The 21,605-nt window shown below is 34.3% G+C and overlaps 1 protein-coding gene across 1 annotated transcript; it reads left to right on the top strand.

Moving 5' to 3' along the window:
* The first annotated feature begins 7,865 nt into the window (after nt 1–7,865).
* LOC110095608 (stearoyl-[acyl-carrier-protein] 9-desaturase, chloroplastic) lies at nt 7,866–21,328 on the top strand. Its single transcript, XM_020821223.2, has 3 exons — nt 7,866–8,173; nt 19,106–19,607; nt 20,464–21,328. Exons 1-3 carry the CDS (start codon nt 8,043–8,045, stop codon nt 21,022–21,024), a joined length of 1,194 nt encoding a protein of 397 aa, XP_020676882.1. The 5' UTR covers nt 7,866–8,042; the 3' UTR covers nt 21,025–21,328.
* Nucleotides 21,329–21,605: the final 277 nt, after the last annotated feature.

The raw sequence follows: 21,605 nt of genomic DNA, 5'->3' as shown, positions 1-21,605 counted from the left end.
AGCTACCTGCGGCTTATGTACTCTGCTTCAGCAGTGGATATAAAGCAACTGAATTTTGTTTGTCTTAGAAACGACCAAGAAATAGCGATTGATCCTAAAAATTGACAAAAATCCAGATGTGCTTTTTTCTATCAACCTTACAACCAGCATAATCTACATCAGACATAATTGCCAACTAAACTTACATTGCATAATAAATTTTTAGGATACCATAAGCCTAACTTAGATTCCAATCAAATAGCGAAATATTCTCTTAATTGCATTAAGTGGATCCTTGATTTGGCTTGAAATCTTGCACATAAACTACGGCAAAACATAATATCAGGCGACTAAAGTAAGATACAAAAGTAACCAATCATACTCCTATAAAAGGTTTGATCTATTGATTTTCATGTTTCATCTAAAATTCAAGATCTAGTGATTGGGTTTAAGGCAGTTATTACTCAATTTGAAAATCTCTTCATTATCAAACTTTTCTAATAAATTTCATTTATGTATTGGTTGACATATGAATGTGCCAGACATCTAATTGTTTTACTTGAAGTCCTAAGAAAAAGCGTTGCAAGTTCTCCCTCATACGCATTTCAAACTCTTTTGACATTAATGTAGGAAAAACTCATGACATAAACTTTCATTTGTACTTCCAAATAATATATTCATCAACATTAAATCTGTATATAATGTTAAATCATCTCCAAATATTTTTGATAAAAAAGTTGTATCTTACCTTACCTTTTCTAAAACTTATGTTTCAATTAAAAAAGTTATTAACCGGATCATACCAAGCACGTGAGCCAGCTTTAAACCAATATAATGCTTTCTTTTAATTTATATACAATGATTAGGGTAAATTAATACTTTCAAAACCCTGGCGGTTGTTCTACAAAAAACATCTTGAATCAATATATCCATTCAAAAATGCGCTTTGAACATCCATTTTTGAAAAAGTTTGAAGTCCTTTAAAACAAGCGAAGGGCAAGGAGATAACTAATAGCTTCTTAGTCTTAGCTACGGGTGCAAAGAATTCTTCAAATTCTATTCCTTTCTATTTGTGTACCATTGTGCAACTAATCTAAGCTATTTCTAATAATACTTCCTGAGTCTATCTAGCTATTTTATAAACCCATTTTTAGTCCATATATTTTTGATTCTGAGTCTTGTAACTAACTCCCAAACATTCATCTCTTATAAATTGGTTTTAAATTCCTCTTCCATAACAATTATCCAAAAAGTTATCTTGTAAAGCTTCATCTATATTTTAGGTTCAATTTCTGTGATAGAAATGCATGAATGTTCTAACCTAATCCATAAGGTTTCTTCTAGTCTTAACACCTTGGGAAGGATCACCAAATTATTAACTCTTTTTGGATGATTTCTATTATATCTCCATTCTTTTAGGTAATGAATCATCCTCTTTTTCTTCCAAATTTATTTTCTTTATATTTTCCCAATATCATCATCATTTAAATCATTTTCTTATTAAATCTATCGGAATTTTCATCAAAAATTACATTGAACGGATTCTTCAAACAATTAAATTTCTCTTATAAAAACCTAAAAGATTTTTCCAAAAATGGAATATACCTAAGAAGTATATCCACATCAGACTTACTATCAAATTTTACCCTAAAGGATCCTATCATTATTTAAAATAAATACACTTACATCCAAAAAACATTGTAAAGATTAATCTAGGTTTCTTTCCAAAAATATTCTCATAAGGGGTCTTTTTAAGAAATTGGTTCTTAAATAAACTCTATTTGTAACATAAACATGTCGCGTGTTTATTGGCTTCTCGCCCCAAAAATCACTTTGGAACGTTAATCATTCAATACTAAACATTTGATCTTGCTAATTCTACCAAAGTGAGATCGTTCTCTTCAACAACACCATTTTGTTGAGGATCCTAGGAGCTGAAAAATTATGTCTAATTCCATTTTCATCAACAATATTTCAACATGACTTTATTTCAAATTCTCCAACCATGAATCCGTTGAATTCTATGAATCAAATACCTTGTTCTCTTTGAAATATATTTAGCAAATTTTCTAAAATCATCAAATGCATTATTTTTATTAGCTAGAATATACCAGTATATCTTGAATACATGCATCTACAAGTACAAATCATAATTTTTTACCACCCTACTAGTTGTGTTAATAAGGCCCAGAATAAATCATGGTGTAATAATTCTAAAGGTCTACTAGTAGAAAACATATTTTTACTCATTGAATGAAACTTTCATATGTTTACCATGAATGCATGCATCACATATAGAATCAAAATGAAAACTAATTTTGGTTAAGCCAACAACAAATCAAGTTTTAGAAATTTTTATTCCAAAGTGGTGAAATTGGCAGACATAGCCTTTATGCCATAACCAAGCATCATCATTGTAGATTTCATGCAAAGTAATCAAATTAACATCATTTTCTTTCTCCTAATCAATTAAATAAATATTTTTTATATCTATTTCCTATAAGCAAAATTAGATTCAGTATTCTAATAATGCACATGTGAAGGCAAAAAGGAAACTTAAATAAACCTTTATCGCATAATTGACTAATTGATATTAAATTATGTTTTAAACCAGAAACAAATAAGACTTTTTCTAAAGTAATAAAGGTTTTACATATAGATCCAATGCCAATAATCTTTCCCTTTGCATTATCTCCATATGTGACATATCTCCCATCACTTGGTTTCTAATGTAGAGAATTTTGCTTTATCACCCGTCATATGTCTTGAAAATCCACTGTCCAAGTACCACATGCCTTCATTTATTTTACTTTGAAGGCATTCCTACAAAAAGAAAATCAAAAGTTAACTTTTTGGAACCAAATATTTTTGGGTCCACATTCCAATGAGTAGTATGATATCTATTATGTATGGTAGTGGAAGTGTTGTATTTTTTGGAACCCATACAAAAGATGATTGTTAGCATTTTGTGATCTACGAGCGTAGCAATCAAATGAGAGATATGTCCTTTTCTACCACAATAATTACACCAAATTTAGTGTTTGCATATGGCTTTTTACATGATGTCATGTGACATATAAGAAGAATTTTATTTTGATGTTGAAATTGTTGGAGCTTTATAATAAACATGTGATCTCATGCATAAATCTAATCTTGCTTTTAATAGAATATTTTCTCTTTTCAAGTTACAAACAAGTAAGAAACGATCTTATAAAAAGAACTATTTTCTTTTTCAAACCATCACATTCATTTTTTAAAATCATTAAAATGATATCTAATTTTTTATGATCATTTTTTCTAAAACATTATATTATTTCTTTTAATTTTTTATATTCAATAACTAATTTCATTAAAAGCATCATCTAATTCTTCATAAGAAAATCATTACATACCTCTTGAGAATCATGATCTATTCTTCTCCCGCCATAAGGCAAATGTTCACCTCTTCATCTGATGAACTTGATTCATCTGTAATCTGTGGTTGGCCCATAGTGCCTTCTTTTTCTTCTGAAATACTTTTTTCTTTCTTGTCACTCTTCTCTTCTACATCCATCTCTTTCTTCTTTGAATCAATAAGATCTGGACAATCTCCTCTTATTGTCCAGGCTTCTTGCAATGGTAACAAAATAATCCCCTCTCCTGTAGGAAATTTCTTAGTTTGAAATTTATAATTTTTGGATTCTTATACTTTGATTTTCTTCCTTAGTAAGCTTCCAAGTCTTCTTGAAAGCATGGCCACCTCATCACTATCTTCATTAGAGCTTGATGAACTTGGTTCATCATTATCATCAACTTGCAAGGCAATAGTTTTTCCTTTCTCTTTCCTTTCTTTGAAGATTCCATCCAATTTATCCTTTGAGCTATAAACCTGTTCACTGTGCTATCAAGAAACCCAAAACTGATCAAGTGGATAAGTAGATAAATCTTTAGCCTCACTAATTGCAGTTACTTTAGCATCCCATTCTTTGGAAGGCAATCTAAGAATTTTATAACTAAGTCTTGATTCTTATATATTCTTCCAAGAGAATGTAGCGTATTTAATTATTTTCATAAACCTTGTATACATATCAGAAAATGATTCAGAAGGAGACATACGAAAATAATTCATATTCATTGAACAAGTCTATTTATTGTGAGCTTCTCTAACCCATTAGTACCTTCATAAGTTATAACTAATTTGTCCCAAATTTCTTTTGCTGAATTTAACATAGAAATTTTCATGTATCACTGGAAGAAGTGCACAATGCAAAGTGTTACATGCCCTAGCATTAATTCATCTAATTCCCTCTCTAATGCAGTCCATTTCATCAAAAGGTTTTTCAATTTTAATACCATTAATTTCTTTAGTGGGAGTAATATTGTGTGTAAGCATGTGCCACATACGAGAGTCTTGCCCTCTTAGAATGTACTAAATTCATTTTCCAATAATCAAAAGGAACATTATCTAACAATGGAGGACGATGATAGATTGTCCTTCGGGAAGTGAACCCTTAGAAACCTTGTGCCATAGTTTATAAGTGGATCTACTCTAGGATGTTAAGCCAAAATAAATAGAGCCAAGGCTCTGATACCAATTGTTGGATGACTATGGCACCCAAGGGGGGGGTGAATTGGGGTTTTCAAAATTTTTATTAAAAGAAGAAAATTAAAATGATTTTTAAAACAATTTTGTAAGGAGTAAGTAATCACACAATAATTCTTATAAAAATGACAGAAAAATAAATACAAGGAATGAAAATAGAGGCACAATATTTTACGTGGTTCGCCCGATTTCCAATCCGACCTACGTCCACGCTAGCCAACTCTCGGCTAGAATTCACTAATTCCAGGTTTGCTTTGCAAACCTCACTTCTTTAAACCAAAGAAGTTCTTTACAACCTAAGTACTCTCCTACACGGCGAGTACAAACCCAATCTAATTACAATTAAAACTTCTCTAAGTCAAATGACTTAGATAAATAAAATGAAAAATACAATTTGATGTAAATAAAATAAGCTCAAATAATCTTGCAATAAAGTATCCACAATATTTGAGGTGATCTTACAAATTAACTTTAATCACCTCACTACTTGCAAATAGAATATTAAACTTGCTCACTTTAAGATAATTTATATTTTGTTTAAAATAAGAATAATATTTTAAATAAAAATTAGTCTTGCTGATTTAAACTTTAACTCATCCAATTAAGTAAAATGAATTTGATAATAGATGTAAATCTATGTCACTTAAAGAAGTAAAATATTATGCTTTGCTAAACTTATGGATTTAAAAGATATGATATAGAAAACTTTAATATGAAATTTCCAACAAGTATTTCACCATAAGATAATTTTTCAAGAAAGAAATATATTGTGAAAGCTAAAAAAGCAGCAATAGAGATTTAGAGATGGAAAGCAAACTCAAGAACGTAAAGATGCTACTGGCTTTGTGTGTTGAAGCTTTCCAAATGATTTCGGATCTCACAAATGAAAAGAACTCTTGAATAAACTCAAGGCTTCTCCTCTCACAAGATTTAGCATGTTAAGAAGAAAGGAAGATGAAAGAATTGCTGAGTTTTTTGTTGTGAAGCAGCCCTTACATGATGAAGAAGATAGTATTAAGAGAAAAGGCAAGTAAAAGAAATAATTTTTTTAAAAATAGACATAATTGCATATTTAACGAGCAACTAACTGTTGACTCGGCAAGCAAGTTGGCTTTTTTTTTTTTTTTTATGACGAGTAACCGTCTGCTACCACACACTGACTTGTTGAGTGCGCTTGACGGTCTATAAACCCAGGCCGACCTACCGGGAAACACAAAAAAAAGGCTATTAAAGGGTTTTTTTTGGCTTTTATTATGATATTAAGAAAAATACATAAATAAAATTATATAAAACTTGAATAAAATATTTATAAATATATAAAAAATATTAAAATTAAATTTTATTGTAGTTTTTTAGGATTATAAAAATAAGAAAGCCGGCAAAAAAAATAACTGTGGGCAAGAAAAAATTCAATCACCCATTAAAAATGCATTACATATATAAACATTATATTAGTTTAAGTTTTTACATTAGGATTTTTAAAAATAAGAAAGCCAGCTAAAAAAATCTTTGGGCAAAATAAAAAATGTAAATCGTTCATTAAAAATACATAAAAAATATAAAAATTATTTTTTTAAGTTTTTACCTTCAAATTTAAATTTTCTTTAGTTTAATAAAACTTATATAAAAAGTAAATCCTAAAGAAAAAACTAAAATTAAATTTAATTCTGATATTTGTTATGTATTTATAACTATTTCATCTTAATTTTATTTAATTTTTTTCTTAAAATTATAAAAAAAGGGAGACAATTTTTTTTTTTTGTCTTTAGTATGTTGCCTGTTAAATGAGAGATTATGCCTATTTTGAAATTTTATTTTAATATATATTTTGTAATAATTAAGTTTTTTATCATACCTACTTTTAAAATTTATCCTAAATTTTTTATCATGCCAATTTTAACATTTATTAAATATATTTTAAAATAAGTATAATATTGATGAAAAATTGGTTTGATCAACACGAATCTCAAGGCAAAATTTGAATTCGAAACTTCCGGAAATTGAATTCAGGATCATATAAGCTCTAATTTAAACAAACTATAAGTAGAACTGAATGTCTCAATGAGACAAATCCAACGATATCAAAGTAGTCGAATCCAAATCTAATGAGCTCAAATCAAACACTTAAAGCATAATTAGGAACATCGAACTTAATTGAATGATCAGATGATCTCGAAATTCAACATCCTTATAGTCGAATCGAGCGGTTAGATGAGACTATTTCAACGAGCCCAATATCACTCAATTATGACATCAATAAGATATTTAAATGTTGAATAAATGTTTCATGATCAAGATAATCGAAATGAATCATATGATGAAATGTTTTGGACTATGATTCAAATTACCAAAATGCTCATCCTAAAATATGTATTATAAATAGTCTCATTCTCCACATCAAGGGGGAGAGAAGGGAGAGAACTATAGTGCTTCTTCTATTTTTCGGTTATCACCGCCAATGAATATCAACAATCACCATCATTGCCGACGACCATCATTAGTAAACACCATCATCTTTGTCAACAGCTATTGGGTTTCAATTGCCCTCTTGAGGACATCATACTTTTGTTATATTACAAAAGAGAAATCAAATATTGTATTCATAGGGCATCTCCAACCGAAACTCTCATTTTCCACTGCAAAATGCAGTAAAATAAAAAAGTGTCGTGATTCATCTCCAGTGGAACGTCATTTTGCCCCCAAATCATCGTTCGTTTCTTTCGCGTCTTTCTCGAACGAGTTCGGTAGAGAGAAAGAATGGCGCAAGTGAATAGTGCGACGCCAATATTGGCGTTGCACTGTTCAACTGCGATCAAATGTCGGAAGAAATGACGTTTAGTTGCGACGTTTGAGGGCCTCCATTCGACTGTTTGCCGAACGGTTGGAGATAAGTCTTAAATAGTCATATTCTACTTCAACTTTGAGGAATAAATGAATATTATATATTATGATATATAGTGAATTTTTTATTTAGGCTAAGCTTTATGATTTTTTTCATTTTCAAGTTTTTCTCGTAAAAAAATTTATGAACTCTTATTTTTATTTATGTGCGTTAAATTTTTATATGACACTGAGATATAAAATATATATTATAATGATACAAATTTTTTATCAGGCATTGAATAATAACTATTATATTTCATTTATCTCAATAAATTGAAAGCAAATTTTTTTATTAAAATTTTTTCAATTTTGTAAAGGTGAGGAACATTGATCATGCATTAAATGACGTGAATGGCAATAGCGTAATTATGAGTTTAAAGAAGTGTAAATGTGAGACGCGCCTCTCATTAAAATCTCCGCCTCCTCCATTTAGTTCTTCCTGTCCTCTCCGTCACCACTCTCTACGGAGCGAAGGAGAAGAAAAAGGCAAATTAGGATTTGATTAGCGTCTCTGCCTATAAAGCTGGAAATCGAGCGTAAAAGGTGAAAGCAAGGAAGGAGTGGGGGTGTAGAATTAGAGTGTAGCTTGATTTGATCTATGGCGTTGAGATTGGTTTTCCCTCAGGATGCTTTCCTTTGTGCCTCGTCGCCTCGTGGTCGCAATGGGCATATCGTGACCGCTCGATCGCCTCGGTTTGCAATGGCATCGACAGTCCGGACCTCCACTAGGTAGGCTATTTCCTTTGATTGCTCTTCTTTTTCTCCAATTTCTGACCGGCGGTTGTGTTTTATGGGGGGATTTCAGTGGGTTTACCGATTTGGGGTTTTATGGCACGTTTTTTGAAGCTGGGTTGTTCGAAAGTTGGAAAATTGAATGTGCATGAATGTATCTAGTTTGTTTTTGTATTGTTTCTGCTGGTTTACGGGAGGAATGCCTGTTTTTTGGGGATCAGGATCTGAGTAGGCGCTGCTCCTGTGGGACTGCGATCAAGGTCTTGGAACTTTTTTTTTTTGGCTTGGATTGGGTTTTCTCTCTTCATCTTGTTCTTTTATAGTGATTGCGTTTCATATTTCACAACCAATTCAATGTGCAGTTCTTTTACTGGAGTTTTTACTTTTTTGTTCTTTGAAACTGTGTTGTGTTAATTTTCATGGGGCAGAAAGTAGAAGGTTTTATGTTCGCTGATTTTAAACTTTCCTCACTGTATGGACTTTGCTTTTTCTGTTAATTTGTTCATGCTTTGCAATTTTCGTGGATTTGTAGTTTCAGGTCTTTAAATCAAGTCTTTCAATTTTTCTTCTTTATGCGTCCTCATTCCTCTGGTTTGGTGGGCTTTAAATTTCGATTTTGCTTATCTGCAGTTAGTTTATTGAGTTGCATGTTTTTGTAATCGGGATCGAGATTCAACATCGTCTGTTTTTGGGCTTGATGTTGTCTTTATTTTTGTTCCATTCTACTTGCGAATAATGTTTTTCAAACTCATTTCGATACACCCAATGCCCATGCTTTTGCATAAACAACAATAACATCAACCTTAAAAATCAGGAAAAAGTACTTCTTTTAGAGATTTTTTTGTTGAAAAAAGTACTTTTTAAATATTAAACGGTTGGTATAAGATTAAAAACAATCAGTGGTACTGCTGCTGATATCACGTGTCAAGAATTATTTATGATTGACGACAAAAACAATGTTTTGGTCCATCAACTTCTGTGCTAGCAACTTTTGACCGTTTGGTTGTTGCTATGATTGTCTGTGACCGCCTATTGTTTGTTGGACATTTACTCTTTTTCAGAAGCGCGCATCATCGAAGGTTTTTGCTTGTGAATTTTTCACTCTTAACGCATAAAATAATAAATGTTTGGTTGTTGAGCTTGATATAGTGAGATGAAGTTGGGCTTTTGATGGCGCCTCTATGTGCTTTTCATTTTCAAGTAGAGAGAAACTAAATTAGAAGATTTGTTAAGCATATTTTGTCATAATTAGTAGAACGTAGACTATTTGTTCAGCGGATCTGAGGCTAATGAAGCTCTGTCGGGCACAATCGAACCCGGTCAAGTATGGCGGATTTGGAACACTTAAAAACTGTTTTTCTAGACGCATATACGTGCGTGTGTATGCATGCATGTTCGTTTATATAATCCTATCCTATGTAGCAAAAGTTATAGGGTAGGTGATTTCAGTGTGTCATAATTAAAAATGTTGATGAAATGTTATTGTAGTAAACGAGGTATTAGAGATGCTAGGATGCAAAAGCACTTTCATGCTCTATGCTGCACTAGTTTTCACTTGCCACTATTGCCAAAGAGCATTGTTAATTTGTTATCCTTTTTGCCACCAATTTAGTTTCCATGGGACTGCTTAACTACTGATGCTGCATGTGAAGAAGCTTGGCAGCTAAGGTTTTAAAAATTGGACTGAATTAGCTAGTTCAATAACCATGAGTTTGTACCTTAATGAGTTATGTTTATTGAAAAATCTAACCTTTGAGGAAAATCACTTTATTATGTGAATTGTTGAACCGTTCACAAATTTTAGAATCGTGCAATATCTCGTGTGGCCCAAAATTCAGTCTAAATGCAAATGAAATTATGTTTTAGTCTATTCAAACTTTCTCTTTCTGTTTTTTATTCACATAACATTGTTGATTTGATTGTTTGAAGATTTTCAAGAGCTTTGATAGCAAAATAGGTTAATAAGCTCATTTTCTCTACATGTGATGGTTTTTAAGAAAAATATTTTGGCCTTTTTTTATTAGAAATTAAAATACGTAGATGCCAAACATAAAACATTCATAAAATTTAAAATTTTAAACATTTTATTTTAAATTTTATGCGCGCACACTTATATGTATATATTATACCATTTTCGCATTTTTGTTTTCTTCATTTTTTTTTGTTTATAACCTGTTTTCAATGGGTAGTTTGATCCTTTTTTTTTTTAAACAATTTAGGAGCCATGCGACTGTTTAACTTTTGATGCTTCATGTGAAGTTTTTTTTTTTGCCCTTTACCATTATCTTCTTTTTATTGTATTTTTATCCATTTGTAGGAAAATGGTTTTTATATTTACGTTGGTGTTATTAAAGTTTCATTATCCAGATAACTTTGTATTACTTCATCTAAGATTTGCGGACAAATTATGCAAATAAAGATGCTATTTTCTTTACTAAATTTTTTACCATTTACCTTTAAGCTATTAAGTGCCAATAGCAATGCTTGCTGTATCCGTCATCATCTAGTTTCAATATGCAGCTATTCCTTGGATAACATTTTGGATAAGAAGGATGCACCAATTGACATATTTGATTTTAAATCAGGAATGATTACTTGGATACCAAATTAGATACTTCCATGAATTGTAAAATATATATACTAGTACTCATTTTGAAAATAGATTATGCATGAACTTATGAAACTGATATATATATATATGTGTGTGTGTGTGTGTGTGTGAGCGCATATTTTTATTTGGTAGATTAATATAGGATGTATGGCCATCCCATAATTTCTGTTGATTAACTGTTGCCTGGTTTCTACAGTAAAAAATCTAAACGCTGTAGTGGTTGAGCTTTTAAGAGCAATTAATTTGATTTGCATTTGAGTTTATTCTTTTAGTATTATTTATTTTCATCACATCATTTGATTATTTTATTCAATTTGCATCATTCTTTATTATATAAAAATGTCTGAATGCGTATCTTAGTCATTTGATTGGCAGTCTGTTATTATAAATAGCCTTATTTGCTATTTGTAACTGATTTTATTGATGAATGTTGCGGCTCAAGTTCTGGTCTTGCTCCCTTTGTGTGAAGCAAGCTTACCTTGTTTGAAGGAAGGTTTTTATAGTATGAAGCATTGTGCGTTTGTGTTAAACATTTGCGGTGCAGATTTATGATTCACTCTCCTCTCTCTCTCTCTCTCTCTCTCTCTCAACCCCACAATTATTCCCATTCCACCTTTACTAAGGCATTGCAATCAATCATAAAAATGCTCATCTCAGTTTTTCCTCAATATACATTGTATGCTTTAAATATTGCTCTTTCCTATTTTTGTTTCAAATATTTAAAATCATGTTCCTAGCTAACAAAAAATCCTAAAAGTCAATCATTATCCATTTAAATCTGTTCAACAACTCTACAAACAAGCTCTACAAAACTCTGTTTATGCATAAATGTTCGAAACCCAACCTAATTCTTATTCTAGTCCTCATCGTAACCCTATCCACCCCTAGACCAAGATATAACGCCTAGAGTAAACGTTTTGATCCAACCACAAATTGGAAACAAAGAAGGCTTGCAGAAAACTTTGGGTCAATTGAATTGAATCACATTGATCACTGAACCAGATAACTGATGAACCGTCTCTGTCTCCATGTTTACTCATGGTTCAACCCCTTCTCTTTTTATTTTACACTGAATACTGTACCATTCAGAGAGAGTGCCCTATCAAACACCATTGAGAGTTGAGTTTTGATCTTTTTTTTTTTCTATGATAAGTTGTTAGTTTGTATTTGAAAGTTTATGATTTTAATTGTTTGATTTTGGAAAATCTTGTGTTGGCATGATCCTTTGCTCTTGGAAGCTCCATTAAAAGACAAAATCAAGAGTAGAACTCCATTCCTCCTTGTTCTTTCCATAGTGTTTCCTAGTTCATTAAATTGCTACGCTACCTGATGTATTAATTGAGATCTTAATAGTATTAATGATTTGTGCTGAAAAAAAATCTCTTAACGTCTGCCATTTTGTTGTCCTGTCCATAAAATTATGACATTTTATACCCATACTCTACCACATAGCTGTGAACCACTACAAAAGCTAGAAGTAGTCATTCTCTTCATCATTTTGGATATTCTATTAGCTGAGTTGATAGTTGTATGATCCTCTATTTGCTATTAAATCTCCAACATAATTTCATTGTATATAAGGTTATCGTACTATTTGCATTACACTGTTTAATTCCATGTGTCATTGCTTAATGATTTCATAATCATCATGGACAAGGTTAAAAGCGGATGATAAATACCATAAATTCCATCATTAAGATACAAAGTATAGGAATTATTATGATTCACATCAATGTTATGATAAGTACCACTATAATACCTTACATAAGAATAAAGGTGACTTTCTATCTGTTAATGGACGCAAGGCTGAAATCTTTTGAGACTAATTGGATGTTTTAGAGGACTATGATGTCTCCAATGTAAAAACAGCAAACAATCACTTGGAAAACTGCAGGAATGCCCAAAAGGTTGCTGATTTTGTATTATTTCTTCAATGCGAAAGCAATATATAGGTGATCTACAATTAGAGAGGTAGATCAGCTCTCTGATAGGAAACACTTGAAGTTATCAAGAATCCCTATCAATATTTGATAAAACATTGAAAACTTTCCTCCAAACTCCAATGAAAACCCAGAAAAACAGTAATTTTATTGCAAAAATCAAATAGAACGGAAGAAAATAACAAGATACAGTTAATCATCAATTCGAGAGGAGGACCTATCTCTCCCAAATCTCTAGAAGCCGATAGAGCCCAAAAAAATCTAAGAGATCTCAAATTTCTGTCAAATTCAAGATGCCCTAACCATAGCAAAACAAACTATTTAATAAAAAGAAAAAAAATGCATACAATCCAAAAGTAAATCTCTAAACAGTACCTACCTAAACTCCTAAATCCTTCCTAATCAGAGTTTTTGGTCTGGGCAGCTGGAGCTACTCGTACATGAGGAGGAAGAGTTCCGCCTCTGTTCTGCCTGATCCATTCTGGCTGGACCGTTCCAATGAACCGGTCTAATAATACTCCACTCCCAAAGGCCCACCTTGTCTGCAAGGTGGAAAGACGACACCCTCTCCATTCCTTATTCATCACAAATGATAAGAACCTAAAGAGTTTGTTCCTTACACTATGCCCCAGCGTATACCTCTCATCACATCTGAAACAAAGCCCTTCACCCTTTTCTCCTAAATTTTGTTTCTGTGAGCTTCTTAAGTTGTCCCCATATCTTCTTCCTACAGTTGTTTCCTTCGAAGTCTCTCTAAGAGTATCTGGTATTAGCGCATTGGGTGCCAAAAAGGTGGTGGTCATCCAATACGAGCATCCTGAGCTACTGTCTCCCGTTCCTCTCTCCAGGTGCCTATGATCCTTTACCAACTAAGCTAGTTCCATAGTCTCTCCCAAGTCACAAGGCCTCATCACTCTAACCACTGCGTGGATATTTAGTTTCAGTCCCTTCATGAAGTTCCCCCCAGTACAATCTCTGGAAGTTGATCCAATCGACTGGCAAGGTACTCAAATTGCTCATGGTACTCCACCGCTGTCCCCTCGTGCATCAAAGCAAAAAAATTGCTCATAGAAGTCTCCTCTCTGCTAGTTTGGAAACATTCCAACAAGCAGTCCTTAAACTCCCTTTAGGTCCCCGTATCGGTCGCCTCGTGTCCCTCCACTGGTACCATTGCTAAAGCTTTCCCTTCCAAGCACATCTCGGCTGCCTTCAGTCTCCCCCCCCCCTCCATCAGCATGTTGACGGTAAAGTACCATTCCATCTTATAAATATACCCATGGGCATCATCTCTCTCAAAAATAGTCATCCTAATCTTTCTCACACTAAGATCACATTCATTCCCTCTATTCCCTTCATAATTTCTTATTCCCCAAGGGTGTGGTTCCCCCCAAGTATCCCAATCATCCCCTCTACATTCATACCCAAGCCTTTCATCAAATTCTCACCTTCTCCTTTCAAATTCAGCCCCCCTTGGATCATAACAAACTCCTCCCTTTCAAATTCAGCCCTCCTTTGATTATAATTATCCTGTTCTCTTTCGAATTCAGCACCCTTTCACTCATGTCCAACCCCCTCAAGCCTCCCCAAATATACTCTACCTAACTCCTTTCTAGGAATAGGCCCTAGGAGAGGCATTTTTTATGTTCCCTCCAAAATCTCCATCTCTTGATCTTCTCTTCGTGTGGTTGTCTTAGGGTTTTCCCCACTTTCCTGACTATCGACACCTTCCCTCACCTCTGACGGTGATATTTTGGTTTGGCCTTCGAGCACTTTCTTCAACATTTCTCCCATGCTGGAAAAATTTTCATCCATCATCTAATGGATGGCTGAAATTTGACTTTTGACTTATGAAAGTTGAGTGTAAAGATCTAAAATTTTAGTTTGTAATTGTCTGATCTCCCCTTCCAACACCTCTACTTTTCTTTCTGTCATGGGGGCATGGATTTAGGCACTAATAGCAAAGAACAACAAGCTTAACGCGAATTCTAGCTTCCAATCATGAAAAATAAGATCGGATATGGAATGCAGCAAAAGTGATCGAGGAAGATTTCTTAAACCCCTTCTAAATCCTTCCTAATTAGAGTTCTTGGATTGGGAAGGTGGGCGACTCGTACAGGAGGCGGAAGAGTTCCGCCTCTATTCTGCCTAAGCTGGTCCCGTATGGACTAGTTGGACCAGTCCAATAGACTGGTCTAACACTCTCCCACAGAACCTAGACGTCGCTAGGAAATCTTCAAGAAAAACTACAGTAAAACTCAAAACATTAATCTTGAAAATAAAGCCTATAATTAGCCCTAAATAATCTCTTCTAATTCCCCCCAAAATAGCCTCCTTACCTAGTATATTTAATCAAAGCATTGTTGGGCCCCACAAGGGTGGTCGAAACCACTGCTATTTCCGCCCCTGTTGTTATTCCAGCCCTTGTTGGATCGGCTGGCTGAGCCGGTTGCCCCCTCTCTTATCAGACTACTTTTAAATTTTAGAATGAGACTATTAGATTATACTAAAAGATATTGACAAAATAGAACATGGCTATAGAACTTGGAATGTTCCGAAAAGTAAATTAAAAGGCCTTTTTTTATCTTAGAATTACTAGAAGTAATTAATTGAAAATTTCAAAATATTATACAAGAAACCCCGGCCACAACTAATTACTTAATAAATTGGAACTCATGAAAGTTCTAAGGAATGACATCATATAAGAGGTGATATGATGCAGGACTAATATGCTTTAGATGGATGCGATAAGAACTTGCATGATTTTGATGAGAACAATTAACAATTAAGACTTTTAGTTACTAAACAAAAATAGAAAACGAAAGAGGGGTAGCTACGCTTAGGCCAAATCACATGCTAAGCACTTGAATTATCAAAACAATTTAGAATTTAAACAATATATGAATTTAGTAATCATTCAACAAAAATCCATAATCTAACAATGAGATAAGCAACATAGAAAGTACACTCAGATCCTTCGTTTACTAAGCGGAGGCAGAGGGCGAAGCACAAGAACTTTGCGATTAAATCACCACCTACAAGGTTAGTGGATTAGAAAGATAATTGAAGGGGGAAGAAGTTCACCCTTGTTGTTGTCCTAAAACAATTTGCCACTGAACGTTGGCAAGTTGCTCATCGATGGCTTCCGAAAGCATGAAGATGATGCGGTCGTACTCTTCAATGGAATTATTGATTTCCGGGTTGAAGTCGAAAAAGGTGGAGTGGAGGATGTTGACGTTCCCTTGCTCGTTGTAAGCGAATCCAGAGTTAAGTTCCGAATCGACCATTCATTGGTGTCAGAAGGGTTAATGTGTGGACGAAAGATTGTGGTTGCTTACCTTGAAGATTCCACTAGAGAGAAAGAAGTTTCTCCCAAGAATTGAAGTGGAGAAGAACGAATTGGTGGCCGGCCAAGGAAGGGGGCTAGGGAATTAATTTTGTTTCAGATTATGTGGAGAGAATTTAATTCAAACAGCTCCTTGATTAATCCCCTTGATTGAGAGGAATTAAGGAAGGGAGAGAGACTTGGGCGGCGACAAGAGAGAGGGGGAGAGGGATTTAATTTATTTCCAGTAGGAGAGACTATATTTGGAAAGAAATTAAATAGAAGGGGGTATGTGGATTTTGGCCAAGAGAGGTGGAGGGAGGAATAGGAATTATTGCCAAGAGAGCTTAGTGGAATTTTGAAAATAATTCCAATTGGATCCAAGAGGGGCCGGTGGCTATAAGGTGAGAGAGGGGAATTTAATGAGGCATTCAATGACTTCTTAAATTAATAATTTAAATTTGGAATGAAAGATGTCATCCCAATTTTATTCAAAATTTAAATATGCTATGAATTAACAAGTTTCCTAAAATAGAATTTACAAATTAGGTAACTTCATTAGTAGAGTTACCTAAAATATGCAAACTAATTTAGGAATGACTTGATGACAAGTGGAGATGGGGAAACCAAGGGGATGGGGCCGGCAGTGTGGTGGTTAGTCGTGGATGGTGATGGGGATGGGGGTCTAGCCGATGGGTGGTGTGAGGGATACTAGGGTGGCCGGCGGCTTAGGGGTTTGGGAAGACCCTAGGCCAGCGGCTAGTGGATGAAGGGAAAGAAGAAAAAGAAATAGAGAAGAAAGAACCATGAACCCGAACACTTTCAAGGTTGGTGGGTGATCAGTTTTCCTCTCCAAGGGACCTCACTCCAATCTCTCTCAAGCTCTCACAAGAACTCAAACACGAGAAAATTTTGATCAATCATTCATTAAACATGAAAAGAGAACATAAGGGCTATATATAGCCTCATACAAAGGACTCAAAATAAAAAGATGATGATGCCCTTTGGGCTTACACATGACCTCCCTTAAGTAAGGGGTCAGAACAGAAAATAATAAAAGCAAATATAAAATACTAAAAGACAAATACATAATAATACTAAAAAATACATCGACTCGATCTTGGCCATAGATCGACGGCCATGTCTCTGATAGACTTTCCAAGCTCCGATGTCCCCATCATGATATCTGCTCTCCTAAATGCTTGAAGTTTACAATGGAGTAGAGATATTTTAGATACCCTCTTATTAGTTCATTACACCTTTGCCTAATACCCTCTCGGGCTACACATTATCTGTATAGTCCGCCACTTATTAATCACCTTTCTACCTATCTAACATCTACAGCCATTAATGTTCTTCCTATTGCAAGTTAAAATGCTCCTCGTGAAAAGCATTTTATAAAAATTCACATTTTAGCAATATCGATGTGAATTTTAGGGTATTTTTGTTTAAGTGTAGCTTTTATCTTATTTGATCACCTACTGAATTTCAAAATATATAATATTATTTTTGGAAAATTTATGGAAACTTTTGTGTTCATGACAAGTTTTTCTCTACTACATCTAAATTTTTTTTATAAATTATGCCTTGGACAACTTACAGCTTTTATCACTTCTTTCCCATCATGAATTGCTTAATTGCTTGAAAATAAAAATTATTGATGATGAACGATATGTACTAGTATTGCAAGTTATATGTAATACTACCTTATTTACTTTTAGTTGCTTTCTTCTCTTCCGACACCCTCTACTTGCCATTTTCCCTCTCTAACCCACAGCCACCCCTCTTTTCTGCTCTCCTAAATCATTGCAGTTTAATATAAAGCCCTTTGGTTGCATCTCTATTTTTTCCTTTAAACCGGGCTTGTGTCCAGAATGTTGTTTTTTTTTATTTTTATGTGTTTGTTATCCCTTTAAACCGACAGAATGTTGTTTTTTCCTTTAAACCTACTTGCTCTATTTTTTTTTCTATTCTAGATCCACGTAGTGGGATAAAGGCTTGATGTTGTTGTTGTTGTTGTATGTGTTTGTTATCGTGGAAATATTTGTAATATCTGACATATTTGTATTTTTTTTTACTTGTCTTTTAGTTGAAACTTAATCTGCATATGAATTTATTTGTTTCTAACTTGTTGACTCCTACAGTTTCATTTTTGAGCCTCTGTAGCTTCTGTCATTCTTATAGGAAATTAGAGAAACCTGAAACTCTTATTAGATTTGTGATATACATTTTAAATATAGTGTTGTAAATTGTACACAAATAAGTTCTAGCGAAGTGGCGGAGATCCAGCATTGTTCTCCTATTTCGTTCGTCAATTCTATTTGGGATTTCTATGAAGCGCAAATTATATTATAAGAGCCTATAACTCTAACTAGAACAAGGTATCGAACCTATAGTTCTCTTCCTATTTTTGTCTTTGGATCTAGAATAGAACATAGAAAAGGGCCCTTTTCAAATGAAAGAAAAAGATGGAATTGTTCTTTCCGGCTTCAGAAACTAACTGTAGAATTTAGTTCCCTTGGTATGATGTGCCTTACTCCTACTTTTATTCACGCAATCCATAAACTCTCTCTTCTGTTTCCAATGGTTTTTCTGGACTTTAATAAACTTTAATAGCTTTTTTAAGGTATTAACTGCTAAGATGGCAAACAAGGAATGTGGAAGGAGGCTCTGTTGTGTAGAAATTGGTGCAGAAATTGATGATTTAATGATTTCTTAGCAATGAGATATGGGCATTTCAACAAATGGCCAAAAAGTTGTCTTTTTTGTTGCTTTTTTTTCCAAGTTTAGTGGTCGTAAGAAATAAATGAGAAATTCGTGTATTATGCAAACATCTAGACAAAAGTTTGTAGATCATAGAAGAATGATTCAGATCTGCTTTCTAAAATTATTATATCCATTGCTACTTCAGCTTGTAATTCATAGTTATATTCTATGTTCATGCATGAAGACTGAACTTTAATTTCTTTTACTGGCGGATTTTGTTCTTATGAAAGCTATTATTTCTAAGCCAACATAATAGCCTGTTCATTTGCTTTTTTTCCCCTTGGAATCAGGATTGACATCCCAAAAAAGTCTTTCAGTCCCCCTCGTGAGGTACATGAGCAAGTTACCCACTCCATGTCACCCCAGAAGATTGAGATCTTCAAGTCATTGGAGAATTGGGCAAAAGATAACATCTTGGTGCATTTGAAGCCTGTTGAGAAATCATGGCAGCCTCAGGATTTTTTGCCAGATCCCTCTGTAGAGAGCTTCCATGACGAAGTTAAGGAACTAAGAGAACGGTCAAAGGAAATTCCAGATGATTACTTTGTTGTCTTGGTTGGAGATATGATTACAGAAGAGGCTCTTCCTACTTATCAAACCATGTTGAATACCCTTGATGGTGTCCGGGATGAAACAGGTGCGAGTCTTACTCCTTGGGCAGTTTGGACTCGGGCGTGGACTGCCGAAGAAAACCGGCATGGAGATCTCCTCAATAAGTATCTGTACCTTACTGGAAGGGTGGACATGAAGCAAATTGAAAGGACGATTCAATATCTGATAGGCTCTGGAATGGTAATACATACTGACAGCTGCATTATTGCTGAATACTATACTCAATCGTTTTCTTTTTCTTAATTTCTGCTATTTTTGCAATGCATTTGAAGCCCTCTTTGCTTGGAGAAAAATTATTTATTTTTCCAGTAATAAGTTCATAATTTACTGTGTGCATACTGCAATATAAAATATGTATGAAACATCACTTTCTGCTAAAACAGCATAAAAAACATTGGTTATATTGCAGTTGAGTTTGAACAGAAAGGTTCCATTTGATGATTGCATACTCACTATTTTAGTGTGTGATGCTTTCATATTGAGAAAAAGTTACTGAATTTACTTGCAAATGCACCTTTTCATTACTTCTATTTGGTTGTATTAGGCTTCGTTTGGGACGGCTTTTTTACTGTTTATTAAAGTAGCTTTTTAGTCAGTTTCAAACGAAGCCTTAATTTGAATAGAGAAGCATTTATGCATGGAAAAATGGCATGGAAATGATTTTTTTTCTTCTATAATTAGACCATTATTTTTATTTTTTCTTTCTCTGCATAATTCTGCATCTTGAGCCTTATCATGATGAAGTCACTTGAAGAGGAAGACAGGTTGCCAAATGTTATGATCTTCATATCATGGAAGAAACAAATTTAAGAATTTGCATAACAGAATTGAGAGATTAGTTATGTGCTCTTTTATTTAACTGTGTATAGGGAATTAAAAAGCCCTATTTTCTTTTGTAGAGCAGTCCAAATTGAGATCTTTGTCTCAACCACAAAGCATTCAGATTGAGAATTCCTTTCTAATTTGCTTGATTTTAATTGCTGAGATTGTTTATTTAGCTGATGGATGGATTGCTTCTTTTCTATTGGTATCATAGGACCCAAGAACAGAGAACAATCCCTACCTTGGCTTCATCTACACTTCCTTCCAGGAGCGCGCCACCTTCATCTCGCATGGAAACACTGCTAGGCACGCCAAGGGGCATGGCGACTTGAATCTGGCACAGGTTTGTGGTATCATCGCATCTGACGAAAAGCGGCATGAGACGGCCTATACTAAGATCATCGAGAAGCTCTTCGAGGTTGACCCTGATGGAACCGTGCTCGCCTTTGCCGACATGATGAAGAAGAAGATCTCAATGCCCGCCCATCTCATGTTTGACGGCCGCGATGATAACCTTTTCGAGCACTTCTCTGCGGTTGCGCAGAGGCTGGAAGTGTACACGGCCAAGGACTACGCCGACATTCTCGAGTTCCTTGTTGGAAGGTGGAAGGTGGAGGGACTCACCGGGCTCTCTAGTGAGGGAAAAAAAGCTCAGGACTTTGTCTGTACTCTGGTGCCAAGAATTCGAAGGATAGAGGAGAGGGCTCAGGGAAGGGCTAAGCAGGGAGGAACCATGCGTTTCAGCTGGATATATGACAGGGAAGTAAAGCTCTGAGCTTTTGGTTGTAATTGCTACGCTTTTATTAGTTGTTGGCGATAAGATTTCTTGTTTACTATTAATAGGTGGGTGAGAAGGTTTATAATTTCTGTCATGTTTTTCATCATAATTTTGAGTGCTTCTGTTCAATGGGTAGTAATGGTGGATTGCTGGGTGTGGTTGGGGAACTGTATGTGACGCTATGTTCACAGAGTAGAAGATTGGGTTGGTGTGTTTCAGAGCTGATGAACTTAAATGTTGGTATGTTTTATACAAGTACCCTTATTTGGAAATTTGTGGATCCATTGTAGATGAACTTAAATGTTGGTACTCTCTCTCTCTCTCTCTCTCTCTCTCTCTCTCTCTCTTTGGAAATTTGTGGATCCATTGTAAATGAACTTAAATGTTGGTACTCTCTCTCTCTCTCTCTCTCCTCTGATGGAAATTATCTAGGTTGTGTTTGTGTAGTAGTCTCTCTCTCCTCCAGGTGGAAGTGTGTAGATAGTATAAGTGCATTGTACTTTCGCTGGTGGAAGTTATCCAGATGGTTTAAGTGCAGTAGTCTCTCTCTTTCTCCTAATGGATTGATAGTAATAGTA

This window comes from Dendrobium catenatum, unplaced genomic scaffold (assembly GCF_001605985.2).
Source record: "Dendrobium catenatum unplaced genomic scaffold, ASM160598v2 fragScaff_scaffold_1145, whole genome shotgun sequence".
In the NCBI taxonomy this organism is placed as follows: domain Eukaryota; kingdom Viridiplantae; phylum Streptophyta; class Magnoliopsida; order Asparagales; family Orchidaceae; genus Dendrobium; species Dendrobium catenatum.
Note: the sequence above shows the minus strand (reverse complement) of the source record. Positions and strands in the feature narration are given on the sequence as shown.